Genomic DNA, 16,328 nt, shown 5'->3' on the forward strand with positions numbered 1-16,328 from the left:
GGATTAAAGGCGTGCGCCACCAACACCCGGCTCCCCTCTTATTTAAATGGATTCATTGTCCATGTTCCTGCGAGAGACCAGCTCTTCCACTGACACCCTGAGTTCTGAATCCCTTTATGTGACTGTCTTGGAAGGATCAAAGATATTCTACAGAGACACTTGTCTTTATCTGAGTAGTGAAACAATGGTTCCCAAGGAAATGGAATTACCCCAGAGTGCTAGTTTCCTTCTGTTGCTGTGATACGGCACTCTGACCAAGGGCAACGTGGAGAAGAAAGGGTTATTCTGGCTTACACTTGAGGTTCACAGTCCATCCTTGATGGAAGTTGGGCAGGACCTGGAGAGAACAACAGAACAACACTGCTGCATAACTAACTTGCTTTTCAGTTTATTTTTAAATAAATCGATGTATTTTACATCCGGGCCAGTTTCCCCTCCTTCCTCTCCTCCCAGTTGATCCCGTCCCCTACCCCACCTCCCCCCTGTTTCCATCCCCAGTTCACTCCTCCTTTCTGTTCAGGAAAGAGGAGTTCTCCCAGAAGTATTAACAAAACTGGGCATATCAATTTTGTTTTTTGAGACAGGTCCTGGAACTAATTCAGTAGACCAGTTGGCCTTGAACTAAAATCCAGCCCAGAACCACCAAGCTGTGGGATGGTTCCACTTACCCCTCTCTGGGCTTGAGCAGCTTACATCAGTTATCACAGATAATGACAACTGCCTTAGATGATTCTGAGATGTGTCATGTTGACAATAACTAGGACACTTCATGTTAGACAAAGGAAAACGCCCACCGGAGGAGGAACTCGTCTCTTAGAAGAGATTGTACCCAGTTCTCAGACCACCTCACAGTCTTGACAGTGATGGGTGGGACCACACTTAACCAATACTGCTTAGTTGTATAACCTCCCGTCTTCTATCCAGACCTAGGCCTCCTGTTAGTGCTCCAAAGGTAGAGGTGATGGTGAGGGAGTCAGCGAGCTCAGTTGCTCCCTTCCAGTTGTGGCCGTATTGCATGTGACCTCCTTCTTCTGCTGCTAGTCTCTCTCAATGGTGCACTGGGAACGGGTGGGTGAACCTAGCTTTTTAGGGATGCCAAAGCCCAGGCTTTGACCCTGACCTCTCCGGTAACATTCACAAACTCCACCTGGGCCCTGTTTTCTGCTAAACACCAAGTCATCTCATAAGACGCCAAGACCCTTCACCACCACACCCAGGTTTCTGAGGTCAGTGACTTCTGTTTTGCCTGGCAGCATCTTCTAGGTCCTCCCTCTCTCAGTTTTCGCACACTTGCTGCTGGCCTCTTCGATGCTGTGGTGCCCTACATTACCCCCAACCTCCTGGGCCATGTATCCTCGGCCCTGTATCTGGGTGTGGAGCTTTGTGATCCTTAATCTCTGTAGATGTACAGACAGGCTGTCTTCTTCCCACTGCAATCCCACAGTGCCCACAAACCCATGGATTCTACATCCTAACCTAGACACGCCCTCCACCTGCCCCTTCTTGAGGCCCTCCAATTAGGAACCAGCTCTTAGTAGCAGCCAGGTCAACTTCGTCAACTGTGCCGGTTTCTTTAATGTCTGTTCCGTTCTCTGAAAACAGTGTTCACTCTTCATCTGGAGCACTTACTCAACCCCTCCCATAACCAGTCTGTCTCAGTCCATTTGTGCTACTCAACAAAATACCATGGAGTGGGTAATTTTAATTTTTTTTTTGAGACAGGGTTTCTCTGTGTCTTGGTGATCTGGTAGCTACTGATGGAGATCAGCCAAAGGGTGAGAGGCATCTATCTACAAAATCAATGCCTGGGCGCAAAGACGGTGTTGAGAATTCTTGGCCACCACTGCTGACTTGGTGACACCAGTTCTCAGGGAAGGAGACGCAGAGCTTTTGCAGTTTGCCTGAGAGCCTCTCCACAAAGCACTGTGGCTCTGGTAGCCGTCAGTCATAGCATGCCTCTGGCCAAGAATTCAACATGATGTCCTTCTCCAGTTGGGTCACCATCAGTGCCAGGAAGCAGTAGTTCTAGTCACTACCTCAGACCTAAAGTCTTCTAACCAGTGAGCCCCTTCTGGTAGGGACACTCCTCAAACACTTGTAGTCAGCAGGTCTAAGGCCCAACGTCCCCAGGAAGCTCCAAGGCCTCCACTGCTTAGCTCCACCAGGAGGGATGGAGACCCAGAGACCATGTGATGGGCAAGAATAGCTATCCTAGGCGTGCCCTTCTCTGCATGGATCAAGCACAGTCAGGGCGAGGCTCCTGGGATGTTTTCACAAGCTTCAGCAACAAAAGGGCCAGTGAGGACCAAGCTCCTACCCTCATCATGTCTACCCACTCTAGGCACTTAGTCAGGCATCAAGGTTAGAACTCAATTCCATTTCTACTGGATTCTCACCCACATCGCCTCTTCAAAAATCAAGTGTTATGTGTCAAAAGGTATATCTGCCTTTTCTTTTTTTCTCTCCCTCTCTCTAGCTCTGTAGATCAGAATGGTCTCGAACTCACAGACATCCACCTGCCCCTGCCTCCCAAGTGCTGGGATTAAAGGTGTATGCCACCACGCCTGGCACCTACCTTTTCTTTTTTGTTTTTTTGTTTTTGTTTTTGTTTTTTTTTGAGATAGGGTTTCTCTGTGGCTTTGGAAGCTGTCCTGGAACTAGCTCTTGTAGACCAGGTTGGTCTCCAACTCACAGAGATCCGCCTTCCTCTGCCTCCCGAGCTCTGGGATTAAAGGTGTGCACCACCAACACCCGGCCCACAACGGCCTTTTCAATCCAAGAGGTAATACAGCAGCTCACAGGATCAGCCTCTCAAGAGTGAAGACCAGGAGCTCATGGATGGCTGACCCTCAATAGGGGCACACAGGACACCTACTTCCCAGTGTCCCTGTAGGGGCTGGTCCCTGACCTGACAGTAATAGTGAGTGTGTCGAAACCAGACTGCCCAACACCATGGCTAAATTTAGTATGAGCGATAAAATTCACATGTTCTTTATTTAGTCCATATAATACACCACTTTAAAGAGTTCTTTAAAATTAGATAAAAGAGCATAGTAAATGGCAAGTGCATGAAGTTTTTCTTCATAAACAATGTCAAAACAAAAAAGTTTTGAATTACAAAATGTTAAAAAATATGTTGGTACTTAACGTTTCACTAAAGCATAAAGTTACAGATATTTTCTAAAGAAAAATAACTGTGCCACTTACCTATTTTTGCTGTTTCTATGAACTTTTTTTAAAATCTGTACATAGGACATTTTGTACAAAATAAGAAGTCTACATTTTATTACTAATTACCATAAAACAAAGATCAAAGATACAATGTATGTACAATGTTCAAAGGAAGCCATACAAAGCCACACTAGAAAGACACTTGGAACTGTGACATCTCTGGTGCACAGATACATTTTGGAAAGAGTGAAGGTGCCAAACTTAAGAGCCTTATTAAGAAAAACAGTCACCCGTTTATTTTCACTGTGATACTTTTTTTTTGAAACCAGTTTGGTACAGAATCGACAGTGTCTCTATAACAATATATAAATTGAACAATTAGCACAGGGAACCGAGTATTAACTAGGGAAACTTTAATAGGCCAAAATATCAGGTAATATTCTTGTCAAAGAAAATTAGTTTCTCTCAAAACTTTTTTTTTCTTCCTTATTGGTAAAGTATGTCTTCAATAAAAAGCAGGAATAAATCCTAGACCAGCAGTGTTCTGTGCTGAGCTTCGCACGATCACCTGGACACTGACAGTTTGCTCTCCCCGCAGGGCAGAGGCGTCTCCCGGGGCCTCGCACCATGCATGGAACACCCCGCATCAGGGAATCTCAGACTCTACCAGCTAAAGACGAGAGTTCAAACAATGGGGTACCAAAACACATAGACACCGCTTTATACAATAAAAGCACCCTTTTTCACTCCGAAGGAGAAGGCATCTCAACTTTTTTTAAACTATAGATTTCCTAATGGTAAAGTGGATAGGTACTTGTCAAGTTTCTCAGGAAGTGTTCTTCTCAGCCAAGTGACCAGTCTGTCCACCTTCAGCTGGGCACCTTTCCCACATCCCACAGTGCCGTGCTGCTCTCCCCTCCCTCAGATGCCTCTCTTCCCTGCTATGTGGAGTGAGCATCACCAGCGACCTTAGGAGACCAGAAGCGGCTCTGCGGCCCCGTGACAGCAATGTCTGATTTTACAATTTGTTCATGGACACCCGAGACCACAACTGAAAAACAGATTCTCAGAGAAGCCACAATTTACCTCTTATGCATCAAGACATTTAACACTTATATATATATATATATATATATATATGCTGGAGACAAAGAAACTAGTCACTGTTCAGAGCAGCAGTGTGCATCTCAAGTCGCTTTCAAGCAGGATAAAAAAATTGAAATACTGGCCACCCTGAGAGAAATAAAGAACAGACAAAGCACTAAGTGTAAGGAGTTTTCTCCTCGTGCTATTCCATCTAAAACAGAAGCCTAATCCATGCAAGAAGTCTGTGAAGCCTGTAGCAGCATGTGAAGATGGGCTGAAGCGCAGACACTGCACTTTTCCTTATCAGATTGGTAATGTGTGCTTTTTCCAACACAAAGTCTCACTGGGGGCACCCTAACAGCTCGCCCGCAGTGTGCCCAAAGGCAGCTGCAGTTGGCATTGGGCTCAGTGGCTTAATTTATTGTAACGTTCTACAGATGTGGGATTCTTAGATCCTATAGTTTTACCAATTCAAGAGCCTTGTTGAAGGATAATGCATAAGTAGATGAAAACTGATCCTGCAAATAAAAATGGGAACACATAATTTCAACATTGCGCTTCTAGTCAAGGCGGACTGAGAAAGCATTTCTCAGAACGTCCTTCTGAGCATAGGTGGAACCCTGGCCTCTACCACATACTATGAAATATGGCTTTTGGTAGACATTAAGGGATGCATGACATGGTGTGCACGCCATTAGTCAAAGGAAAGAAACACCTTGGAAGGTCCCAGCCCTGAGGGTGTTGGCTACTTTCCCAGTAGGCAGCTAGAATGTGAAAGCAAAGAGCTGTGAGGTTGGACCAACCAACACTAGCTGCTGGCAGAGCAAATCATGGAAATGATGCCAAAAGTTGTAAAGTCTTAGAGAAGGAGGAGATACCTTCTAAAGTGTTCCTTCGAATTGAAAAACCCTGGTGTTACCACAGAACCACCTACTTGAGAGGGGCTCTGGGTCCACGTGGGTGGGACAAGGGGACAATCAGGGTGCTTTCCTACAGCTCTGACTTTGGGACACAGTCTCCCTCAGGGCTATGATGGGGTGGTGACAACACTGTCATCTACCCCTGGTTTGGCCAGCAGGGCCAGAGAAGCCACCATTGTTTGAACTCCTAATCTCGAGCTGAGGCGGATGTGCGCTGTAGCCTACAGACGGGTTGGAGGGAGCTTGGACTTTAGTGTAGCTGACTGGTATGGCACAAACAGTATGTCTTTTCTACAGCATCCGGAAGAGAACTGATAGGCCCAGCTCGACGTGCTGCTCCAGAGCTAGCGCCCATCCTGGGAGAGCAGCTCACTGGCTCTGCAGTGAGCTTCCAAGGCTTTCTCGGTGTGGGGGTCCTGAGGCAGCTCGGACTTGCGGCGCACAAGGGGACGGTCCTTCTTCAGGTCTTTCTGTGCCTGGAATCACAAATGCAACGCAGTTGGCTACGCACCAGGCTGACTGAGAAGGGAGTTCGCTTCTGAGTTAGAAGTCAGGAAAATACGAGGCAAGCAAGAATCAGAGGTGCTACAGCCTCACTGGCCTCAGGGAATGGGTCTGTTTCCTATACATTTGCCCCAAATATCCTAAACGCTGTGATGACTAGTGTGAAGCCTATTGGGTGGTGTTGGCTTTGAGCCCCTGCAGTGTTAAGTGTCTGTGGGATTTCCAGTCCTTATTGCTCTCCTATTAGGTGCCCTCCTCTCCCACAAAACACCAGTGTCCCTTCATGATCATGACTGTCACACACATTTCAGAAAGCAGACGTTTCGTTTAGGGAAAAACAGAATGAATGAGAAACACATGAGATTTAAGCCAGTTAAGAGACTAAACATCTACAAAAAAATTCCTAAAAGGTTTTTTTTTTTTTGCAGTGAAAGGCGTTAAATGGGTCATGTGGCTAGAAGAAAAAAAATTGTACCCAGAAGTCATTTACAAGAAAGTCTAGGAAATAAAAGAAATCCTTTTCTTTTCCACTCTATTGCTGACGTTTAGGTACCCCACTTTAGCAGGAGGATTTAGACTGTGTGTGCACATGTGCACATATGTACCCGTTGTGAGACAGATCTCATGTAGCCCAGGTTGACCTTAAATTTATTATGAAGTCCAGGCTGGCCTTGCCTCATGGCACCACTTCTGCCTTAGTCTCCCAAGTGCAGCTTATGAGCACGAGCCAGCGTGCCCAGGGACTTAGCTGATTGTATCCACAAAGAGTGTCGAGAGAGGAGAGTCTGCACTGAGCATCTGCTTGGCTTTGACGGAGGCTGCTATGTTAGCGCCACCACTCTGGAACATAACAAGACTACATGCTGTAGGCGGCCAGCAGTGCCTCTGTACCTGTGTTGCTTAACCCCAAATGTTTCCCTTTCTGTCCAGTGTCTCCAACCAACCAAAGGCAGTGAACCTTTGTGGTGCTGATGTCTGACTTCCACACGGTGACAGAACATGCACTTATGCTTTGGTGGAAATAAGCACTTGCTAAGCCACAGACGGAAGCCTGCATTGCAGTTTGGTGTTTCTTAGCTGGGTTCTCTGCGGATCTGCTTATGAAAACAGTAGCAGCCGCAGTAAGGGCTCCAGTGTCTTGTCTGACACCAAGGTTATTTCTAGAGCTGCCACTTGAACCTTAACACTCCATGTGGTGAAGGGAAATTTTTGTGAGTTGCCTGCCTAGAAACTGATCACCAGTCTCCACACAGGCCATCACCAGCCCTCACACAGGTCATCTGTCACCTGTTCCCATATAGGCCATCACCAGTCCCCATACAGGCTGTCATCAGTCCACATGCTTGTAAGAGTGCATTTATTGATTGGCGTTTTGCTACAAAACCCAGGCTGGTTTCAAATCCACGATCCTCCTGCCGCCGATTCCCAAGTGCTGAGATTTTGGATGTGCATGACTGGCACGTTAAGAGTGCTTTACTTTTGACCCATCAGAAATTCAGAGGTTAAAAATCTACCTTGAGTTTTATGTCCATCCTGATGCAAACCAACATTTTAAAATACCTGAAATATGTAATTACCTCTGACATAGGTATGACAGGGAGAAGGAGCACCTTAACACATAGGCCACAGTCAGGCCTTGGAGCTGGACCCAGTGAAGGGGACTGAGGAAACTGAGCTGACCAGAGCTTCTGGACACATGAGAACCTCTCTGCTTAGCACTGCAAACGGATGCACGAAGCAGAGGAGACTCTGACAAACCACAAGAGGCAGGAAAGAACGAGACATCATGCAGATGGTGGTCTAGAATGAGCAAGGTCTGGGGGAGAGGATGTCCTGGCCACATGCAGGCAGGGCTGGGTGGATGAGGAAGCAGGAAGTGTTGGCATGAGACCGGCAGTGCAAACGGCCAGTGCTAGAGGTCCTGGGGAGAACACGGGCTAGGTACACAGCGGTACATTCTTCCTTTATCTTGGGAAGGTGTCGAGTTCAAACTACAGAACTTAATTTGGGGTGGAACTAGCCAACGTTCCTTAGCTCTGTCTTGCCCATCACAAGCTGTGATGTCATGGAAAGAAGGGAAAATACTTCATGTACACCATGGTGATTCATCATACTCCGGTAGATACAAAGCCTTAAGTATACTCTATGCATTTTCCAAGGAGTACCTGCACTGCCTGCCTTCCGTCTACACCTTCCTGACTTGCGTGGTTGATACTGCTTTTCTCCCGACCAACTGTTAAAAAGGAAAATTGTTAATATTTTAAACGTCTCCGATATCAATGTTATTCACATGAAACTTGCACAATTTTTCAGGGTGTTTTCTGCATAGGGTCACACAAGTTCCACAAAGGATTCCTAAAAAGCAGTTCTCACAAGCAAATACTTTATTGAATTTCTCCATCGCCCCCGCCAACCAAATGCCTTTTTAAACCTTTGTCTCTTGTTCCTAGTCTTCACCAGGACCTTCTTATTTACATCTTGTGACCGAATAGTCAGATCCACTTAAAGAAATCTTTTTGGAAAAACAGTGAAAATGAAACTGAAGGCCACAGAAAGTGTTCACACTATTGAGCCCCAGACCTTAGTTTTTAGCTATAGCTTTGTTTGTTTTTTTGAGCCATGTAGCCTGGACTAGCCTTAAACGTGCAGGCCCCTGCCTCAGCCTCCAGTCACTGGGACCACAGGTATGGGTCACCACATCTGGTACCAGACACATTCTTTTGCTGTCGTTACTAACAGAATTTCAGGAGTATGATTCCAAATGTTCTCAAAGGAAGAAGAGATTGTCATTTCACTGGGTGAAGTTGGCATGCGCCTTTAATTCCAGCACTTGAGAGGCTGATGGATCTCTCTAAGTTTGAGGACAGCCTGGTCTACAGAGCCTGGTTCCAGGACAGCCAGAGCAACACAAAGAAACCCTGTCTCAAAAACCAGAAACAAAAACAACAAAAAGGAGTTTATCATTTCAAATATTACTATGAGCCTGTACCTCAGAAAATCTTCATCTAGATACTGAGACTTACCCAACTACCGTCCTGTCCCGTCCTGGCCCAGTGGCTTAACCCACAGACATCTTGATATTGGGCAGTATTGTCTTTCTCAGGGTTGCTATTCTAGGTCCTTCAATTTCCACAGTAATTTATCGTCTTTTCATTCCTTTGGATTTTGAGCTCAGGCTGACCTTTGAACCTGCTATATAGCCAGGGATGACTTTGAACTTTTGATTTTATGCCTTTATGTTCCGAGTGCTGAGGTTACAGGAGTCTACCACCATGCAAGGTTTAACCCAGACCTTTGCACACACTGGGGAAGCACTCCACCAACTGAACTGTATCTCTGCTTGTCAGTTTTTTAAGGGGGGGGAACCCCTGCTGGGATTCTTGTGAAGATACTAATTTGGGGTTACTAACGTCCTTCTGCATGGCATCTTGTGGCTCAGGATCAGGAGCCACAGAATGCAAAGACAAGGTGGAGGACCAACTTTGTAAGAAGACTCAACTAGATGATGTCATTTCAAGAGTCACGGAAACAGACAGCAAACGTGGCATGGGAGCCTCTCAGGGCAACCTGCCAAGGTTACTGAGAATGCCCACCTGGTTTTACCGAAGGGGAACCCGCCACTGCAATGCACACCAGTTGGGAAGCTCTATGGTCCTAGGGCTAACAATGCCAGGGCCCACTTTTCAAGGCATTTTTGCTTGAGGTTTAAGATGAATTTGGTTGTGTTCTCAATCCCGTTGTTGATCTTGTACATCATAGAACGCAAGTTACAGTGAATCATGACTAAAGCTCAAGGATGTGCCAGAAGGAAACCTTCAAGTACTCAGGACAGTGTGTGGGAAATGGCTGTAAACTTCACGTGGCCCAAGTGTCTTAAAGCTGAGTAAGAGGCCACCAATTCCCAGACAGGCTTCCCGGGAATGATGGTCTGAGGAACACGGGATCTCAGACAAGCACTCGCTAGGTCGCCATTGGTGAACTCAGGGCTGCAAAACCAGAGTGGAAATAAAAAAGGGACCTTAATTCCTTCCAAAGTTACGAAGAAATCATAGAGGAAAACTATGGCCTACAGGTAGAACACAGAAAATACATGGATTTTCTTTCTTGAGAAATTTTGGTTGTGAGCCTAACCTTTTAACAGCTGAGCCATCTCTCCAGCCTGGGGTTCTTTCTTTTTCTATCCTGCTCTCCCTCCCTCACGCTCTTCCTTCCTTTTTTTCCATGAGGTGAATCGTACTATGTGACCCAAACTGGTCTTGAATTCACGACTCCCTGTCGTGGCTTCTTGAGCGCTGGGATCATGGGCCTGAGTAACGATGCCTGGTTGAATTCTTGATGAGACCTATTCATTGCTAAGAATAACCGCTATGAGGAAAGTGTAGAATTCAACTAATTCCTGACATCCAGTAAGTGGTGATCGAGTTTTTCCATGGTATTTCTAGCATTTTCACGTTCTGTTGAGTAGAAAGAACTATTCATTCATCCATTCAAACAAAATTTAATTTAAATCAAGGGGCTGAGGATGAACATGGGTTCCCATAACAACTGCTGGGGCTGAGCCCTCCTTGCTTGGCACTGTGACAGGGAGCCTATGACTCCGAATCAGGCAACCATGTTGCAACGGTGAAAAGAAGCGGCCGTATGCACCTCTGCTTATGGTATTTACACACAAGACACGGCGTTTCAGGCACCGCCACCAGCAATTAGGAAGAGATGCTGCTGCACCCTCTCTTCATGCCAGGTCTTGAAGCGCTTCTGTGTGCTACCCCAGGACCACAGCCCAATTCACAAGGAGGCTCCATTTCTGGTGTTCTGCAGACACGTGTGGTTGGGGCTGCTGGAGGCTCTGCTGGCTAGACTGCCCACTCTTAGTAATGCCTCATCCTATCTTACCGGGTGAGGATTTACTGGAACCAAACAAAATAGGTTAGAGAATCCTAGTGTTTATATAGCTGAGCTCCAATGGACATCATGAACAGTAAGCAGTGGTGAGGGGTCCCCTCCACATTCTAGAGCCTGAGTGCTAACGTTTAGGGACCCTGCCATTGGTCAACAGGGGCTAAAATTTACAGGTCAGAATAACCAACACCTCTAGGTCCATTCATGGAATTGTTTACATGGAACTGTTTACACTTGCCCGGGTCAGGGAGCATGCCCAGAGGCTTGCAGGACCTCAGAGGCGCTCGGTGGATCACCCTCTCTGAAACCTTTCTGTGTATGTTCTCAGTTTGGCAGAAAGATCTATAGCTCACAGTTCCTCTCAATGGCTACGTGGGGCGGCAGGGTTATGGGATTGGCAGTTGTCACAAGGCCTGCACGGTCCCGGCCCTGCCTCAGGAGCTCTGGGCCCTGGAGGAGGCTATGCTTCCCCACCCTGCTGTCCTGGGAGGGGAAGGGTGTAATTCCGGCTGTGAAGAACTAGAGAAAGTGTCTCTGGGCCAGAGTGTGAGGGCTGCAAAGGGGACAGGATGGCAGGATGCTCCTGTAAAGCTTTCGCTCAAGCTAGCACAGAGCGCATGGTTAGGAGCTCGGCTTCTGTTCCTAAGGTAAATGAAGCGACAAACTGCAGGCACACACTTAATTGTTAAAAACTTCTCTAGCAATCTGATCGCTCCGATTTATACATGTTTCCTAACCGGTGACGACGTTTCCCTTGGTAAGCAGTAGCTTAGCGGAACGTGACGGACCCGTCAAGCACATCTGTAGCGGGCACAGCCCTGCTGAGCTCAATGCACTTTTACCTGACGAGTCTCGTCGCTCACTGTCTTTCTCAGCATCTGCACATCTTCAAACTGAGGCCCATCTGTCTCCATCGCCACCGGAATGCTCATGGCGCTGGCTTGACTATACACTGCATACTGCAATGCAAAGTATGGAGTCACTCTCTGTTAGGTGCTGGGTCTGCACTTGGGGCCCTCATACTGCAGGGGGACGCTTGCCCACTGCCCTTCCCTGTGGCCCTCTCCCACAAGAAGCCATGTGGTGGGAGATAAACTTGCCTATGTGCCTGCCCACTGATGAAGCCTGTGGGCTGCTGCCTGCTGGATGCTGGGAAGGGGCTCGCCCTACAGCAATCTAGCTATGGGAGTGACCTTCTGTCAGCCCCAAGATGACTTCTACATTCATCTCAAGCCAGTCAGCTTACAGCCCTCCTGCATCTCTAGAGCCAACACACGGAGGAGGGACTGCCCACAGCAAATGGTGGCTTCTTACCCTGTTTGCTACACATGGCCTGTCGAGCCCTCCTCACCCTTTCCCCTAGCTCTCTTCCCTTTACTACTTTTTTTTTTTTTTTTTTTTTTGGTTTTTCGAGGCAGGGTTTCTCTGTATTGTAACTTGCTCGGTAGACCAGGCTGGTCTCGAACTCACAGAGATCCGCCTGCCTCTGCCTCCCGAGTGCTGGGGTTAAAGGCGTGCGCCACCACTGCCTGGCTTCCCTTTCTTTACTTTTTCATATCTGCCCTGGGGCAGCTGCCCCAGATCCTCCTTTGTTCCGTGTCCTCAGCATTTTCTTGATCCCTTAAACCTTTCAACACATCCTGATATCCTGCTTGCCACCAAAACTCACGCAGTCTGGGTTACTGCTGGTCCCTCTAGCCTGGCACCCTGTGCCCGTGCTCAGCTTCCCCACCTCTCCAGGGTGCTCTCCACTCCCCTGTGCTCTGGGTGCGTCAGGCAGGTTGTAATGGCAGAGAGCCCTCCCCCTGCTCCTGCCCTGGCCCTGGCGACTTCGGGCTTTGTGAGGAGAGGGATGTAGCCTCAGTTTGTTAGCCGCTGGCACTTGCTTTCCCTGCGTAGCTGGGCAGGGGTGGGGTGGGGACAGACTCAGTGTCAGCTACAAATTGGGGGTTATGCTCAATCCTCCCCTTGCAATGTATGTGCTGCCAAGAAGCCCCAAGTCTGAAGGGGCCCTGGGCCCTGTGTCCATGCTTACGACACTCACAGACCCCGTCTTAGTCACCCCTTTGGCTGGCAGCTCTGCTCTGACAAGCCACTTCCCGGACACTAACCTTGTGTTCGCTTTACCCTCCAGGCTGCGCACTTGCTGTAACCACACCTGGCACTCAGTTTCTTCCTGCAACCATCGGCCCTCCTGCCCCTCCTGCTACCTGCTCTGCTAAGTAGCCTCCTCTCCACACGCTCCTTCAAGAGTCAGTCCCCCGTGGGCCTGGCCCTTCTAGCACTCCATCCTGCTGCTGACAAACGGAAGAGCGTCCTAAACTGCAAGCCCGCCTGGCCCACTGTGCTCCTTACATACACCTCGGGGGGGATAAAGGCAGATGGATAGCTTCTGCCCTCTCTCCAGTATTACCACGGCTCGCTCAGGGCCAGTCCTGGGTTTCTCTAATACTTTCTGACGTGGACCCTTGCCTCAGATGCAGACTGTGTGTCAACTGTAGGGTCAGGACTCCCCCTGGGCTAGACCTCATCCCATGCCCGTGCGTCTCTTTCGGAAGCTCCCTGCAGACACGAGCCACACCCTCTTCTGCAGTCTAGAGCAGTCCTCAGTTGTGCGCTATGGTCTGGCTGCACTGGCTCCCTGTGCTTCCAGATGCCGGGCTGTTTGCCCTTATGTTTATCACTGGTGCTCGAAGTCAGCGGGGAGGAACAGAAAGTAATGGAAGTCTAGTGTGAGACAGTACTAGAGCTGACCTAAAGCAGAGGCGTCATCGTCTCGATACCCGGGATAAACCGTGCTCGCCACAAGCAGGGGAAAAGATCCTGTGCTCACGGGCTGTGCTGGTTCACAGCAGACGGTGCTCACTCCCCATAGGCACAGGCAGGCTTCCCACAAAGAGCATAGGTCTCCTCGAGGCAGCAACTCAAGGAGGACAAGAATGCACTGGCCTCCACAGAAGGTGGAGGACCTAGGGCACGATCCCCTGCCACAGCCCAGCTGCACGCACACAACGTCCCAGCTGGGGGTGGAGGATGAGCATCAAGATGACCTAGAGTCTATCTGAACTTCACATCTCTGAGCAGATGAGACACTTGCTTGGCCTGTAAACATGAGGGTTTGCTTCGGGAAGATGTCTCCCCAGATGCCAGTGAACACACACTGAAATATTGGTAACCTTCCTTTGCATAGTGAAACCGCATGCTCACTCTCACCAAGGCAGATATGAAAACTGCTTAAAAGCCCACATACCCATCATCACACTGAGTCCTGTAATGACAGTTAGTACTAACCTTTCTCTCAAGACAGTGAGTTCTAAGGCCGGATTTCAGCTCTGAGGTCTTAACACATGAAGTATTTTCCACTTCAGAGACACTGAGTCATGGGGCTGGGGCATGTGGACAAGACTCTTGATGACTTCACAGAGGGTTCCACACAGAGATGGGGGTGAGGACAGTGGGAAGGGAGGTCACGGGAGCTCCAATGCCAAACCCGCCACAGGTATGATGCCACACAGACCGTTTAAAGAGTGATCAAAAGGAATAAACTGGGGACCTTTGCTGCAAGGCACTGGTGACCCCAGACCACGTGTTGACACAACAACCAGCTCTTAATTTGCAAGTAGAAGTTTTGTGCAGTTTTTTTTCCTAACAGATTATTCCCATATTCTAGACAAAGCACACTTTCCAAGGCTCTTCACCCCTTAGCTAAATTAAAACCTTCCAAACAAAGCAAGGCCTCCAGGGCATTATCAGAAAGGCTGAAGCATTTAAACCTGCCCGCGTATGCTTTTCCCATGTTTTAAAACAACTATCCGTCCTTCAATCTCACTGTAAACATAAACCCTACCCGTAAATGCACATCTCTATAACTGAGCCACAGGCCTTAGAAGAACTTTGCTGTAGCATGGAAAGTGCTGCTGGGAAAAGCGGGCTATTTGTTCTAGGTGGGACCACAGGCCTGAGGCAGACTGTCATTAAGTCTCTTCATCAAAGGGATGCAGGTCAGCATACTGCTTTATAGGAAAATACACACTGTTATCTTCATGTATCGTTTTTATTAAATGACAAAGATTAAAAAACCCACATCCAACTTATATAATAATTTATACACACTTCTCACCAAAAAGAAATACATGGTTAGGTAAGACATTTTCTTCCCTGGAGAGCTGAGAGAAGCCTGAGAGATCTTAGTGTGGAAAAGGTCAGACATTTCATCAAGTGGCTGACGAAATCAGACACACGGAGCAAGGAGAGCCCCAATAACACCAACCATCCAGTCCGGCAGACACAACACCAGAGGACCACGGCTGCCAAGCTGCCCCAGGTCCTGTCTGGCAGCCTAAGAGCTGGCACGGAACGGAGGCTGCTGTGTTGCCAGGAGCCCCGGCAGACAGGACCATTTGTGTCTCGCCCGCCGTGCGAGAGCATACGGGCATCAGCTAGGGTGGGAGAGGTTAGTGTGAGCAGGACAGAAGTCAGTTAGTTTATCAGCACACTTCATCTACTCCACACTTCGTCTGTTTCAAACAGGAAAATAAAAGAGAAAGATGGTTCAAGTGACAGCAGTTATGACATTTGAGCAAGAAAGGACATTACAGTCTTAAGAGGTTACATCCTGGTTTTCTTTTTACCACATATCTTACTTTTAAAAAGAAGAGAGAAAAAAGTCAATTTTGTGGTAAAAATGATGGGTGGCAAATAAGTACTTCTACAAGAGGAAGGTTACAAAGTTGGGAAGTGTTTTATTGTGGACATTTGCACATACAGTGTTAGTGACGACGCCTCCCTTCCTGGGGTGGAGCCCGATCACCCTACTTCATCAAACATTCAAGCAACGCCTCAACACTCCCGCGCCACTCTCTTTTTCAGTACCTGGGGATTCGCTTTGGCTAGATTTTCTATTTTAACCCATGCTTCTTCTCGCTCTTTCATTTTTAGCTTCTCTCTGAAAAACAGTAAAGTGTCATTTGTATTAGAGAAGATGCGAATTCAGACGGGATGGGGACGAAAGCTTGGAGATGTCAGTAACACAACCCTGCTTTCCAGGAGCTTTCTGCCCTTACTCCATGTCCTACACTGTAGCACGTGTACACAGGCAACGTGTAAAAACAAGCCTAAAAACTGGCCAAGAGTTAAGACTAAAGGTTTTAAAAAGTAAAAAATGTTTAACAAGAATTTAAAACACTCGGTCCAATGTTCCTAGCTTGGCTGGCTGCCTGCTTTCGTATCCATTGGTGGGCGAGTCTGCAGAGGAGCCAAGGAAGCCGGAGTCAGCACCCTGGCAATCACAGTATTCCAAGGGAGACCACGGTTGCTTCTCATTCCATCATTAGAGGCACTGAATTTAGGCCACTGTTTTTAAATCCTCAAAATGCACTACCACCACAGGTGACTTCTGGAACCCTGACTCTCTAGGAGAGGAGGCGGCAACACCGGAGAGCTCGCTCTTCCATGCTTCCGTCCAGGGCACACACTCTACCCTCGAGCGCGGAGACCTGCTCTGGCATAGCTCTGTGTGGCCCTGCCACCCTGTGCTTCACTACAGGAAGCCTGTATTTTACTCAGAGTGTGCTTTACTCCACCCACCCTGTTACAGCAAGGACTTTTGTGGCACTCGGTGCTGTATTATCAGAAACCAAAGGAGCCCGATACGCAGCCATACATTATCTAAAGAACAAAGTACTGGTGGCTGGCTCGACAGACGCCCTGTAGTTTATCTACCTTAGTCACCTGTAAGTGTCAAGCAAA

General features: G+C 47.9%; 1 protein-coding gene across 11 annotated transcripts in view; it reads right to left on the reverse strand.

The window, feature by feature from the left end:
• Positions 1 to 2,975: 2,975 nt before the first annotated feature.
• The window catches only part of Ppp2r5c (protein phosphatase 2 regulatory subunit B'gamma), a 127,732-nt gene continuing 114,379 nt past the window's right edge, over positions 2,976 to 16,328 (reverse strand). For 3 of the 11 annotated variants that reach the window (XM_040742476.1, XM_040742480.1, XM_040742481.1), the window contains 3 exons: positions 15,453 to 15,525; positions 11,423 to 11,539; positions 2,976 to 5,653 (listed from right to left, as the gene is read on the reverse strand). In XM_040742476.1, coding sequence (XP_040598410.1) covers positions 5,522 to 5,653; positions 11,423 to 11,539; positions 15,453 to 15,525 — 322 coding nt within the window. In that variant the 3' untranslated portion in view covers positions 2,976 to 5,521. Of the gene's footprint in view, positions 5,654 to 7,846; positions 7,915 to 10,163; positions 10,589 to 11,054; positions 11,056 to 11,416; positions 11,540 to 15,302; positions 15,526 to 16,328 lie in introns of those variants that run through there. The other 8 variants (XM_040742477.1, XM_040742482.1, XM_040742478.1 and 5 more) reach the window with 6 other exon arrangements.

The sequence above is a fragment of the Mesocricetus auratus genome, unplaced genomic scaffold, assembly GCF_017639785.1.
Source record: "Mesocricetus auratus isolate SY011 unplaced genomic scaffold, BCM_Maur_2.0 Super-Scaffold_15014, whole genome shotgun sequence".
Taxonomy (NCBI): domain Eukaryota; kingdom Metazoa; phylum Chordata; class Mammalia; order Rodentia; family Cricetidae; genus Mesocricetus; species Mesocricetus auratus.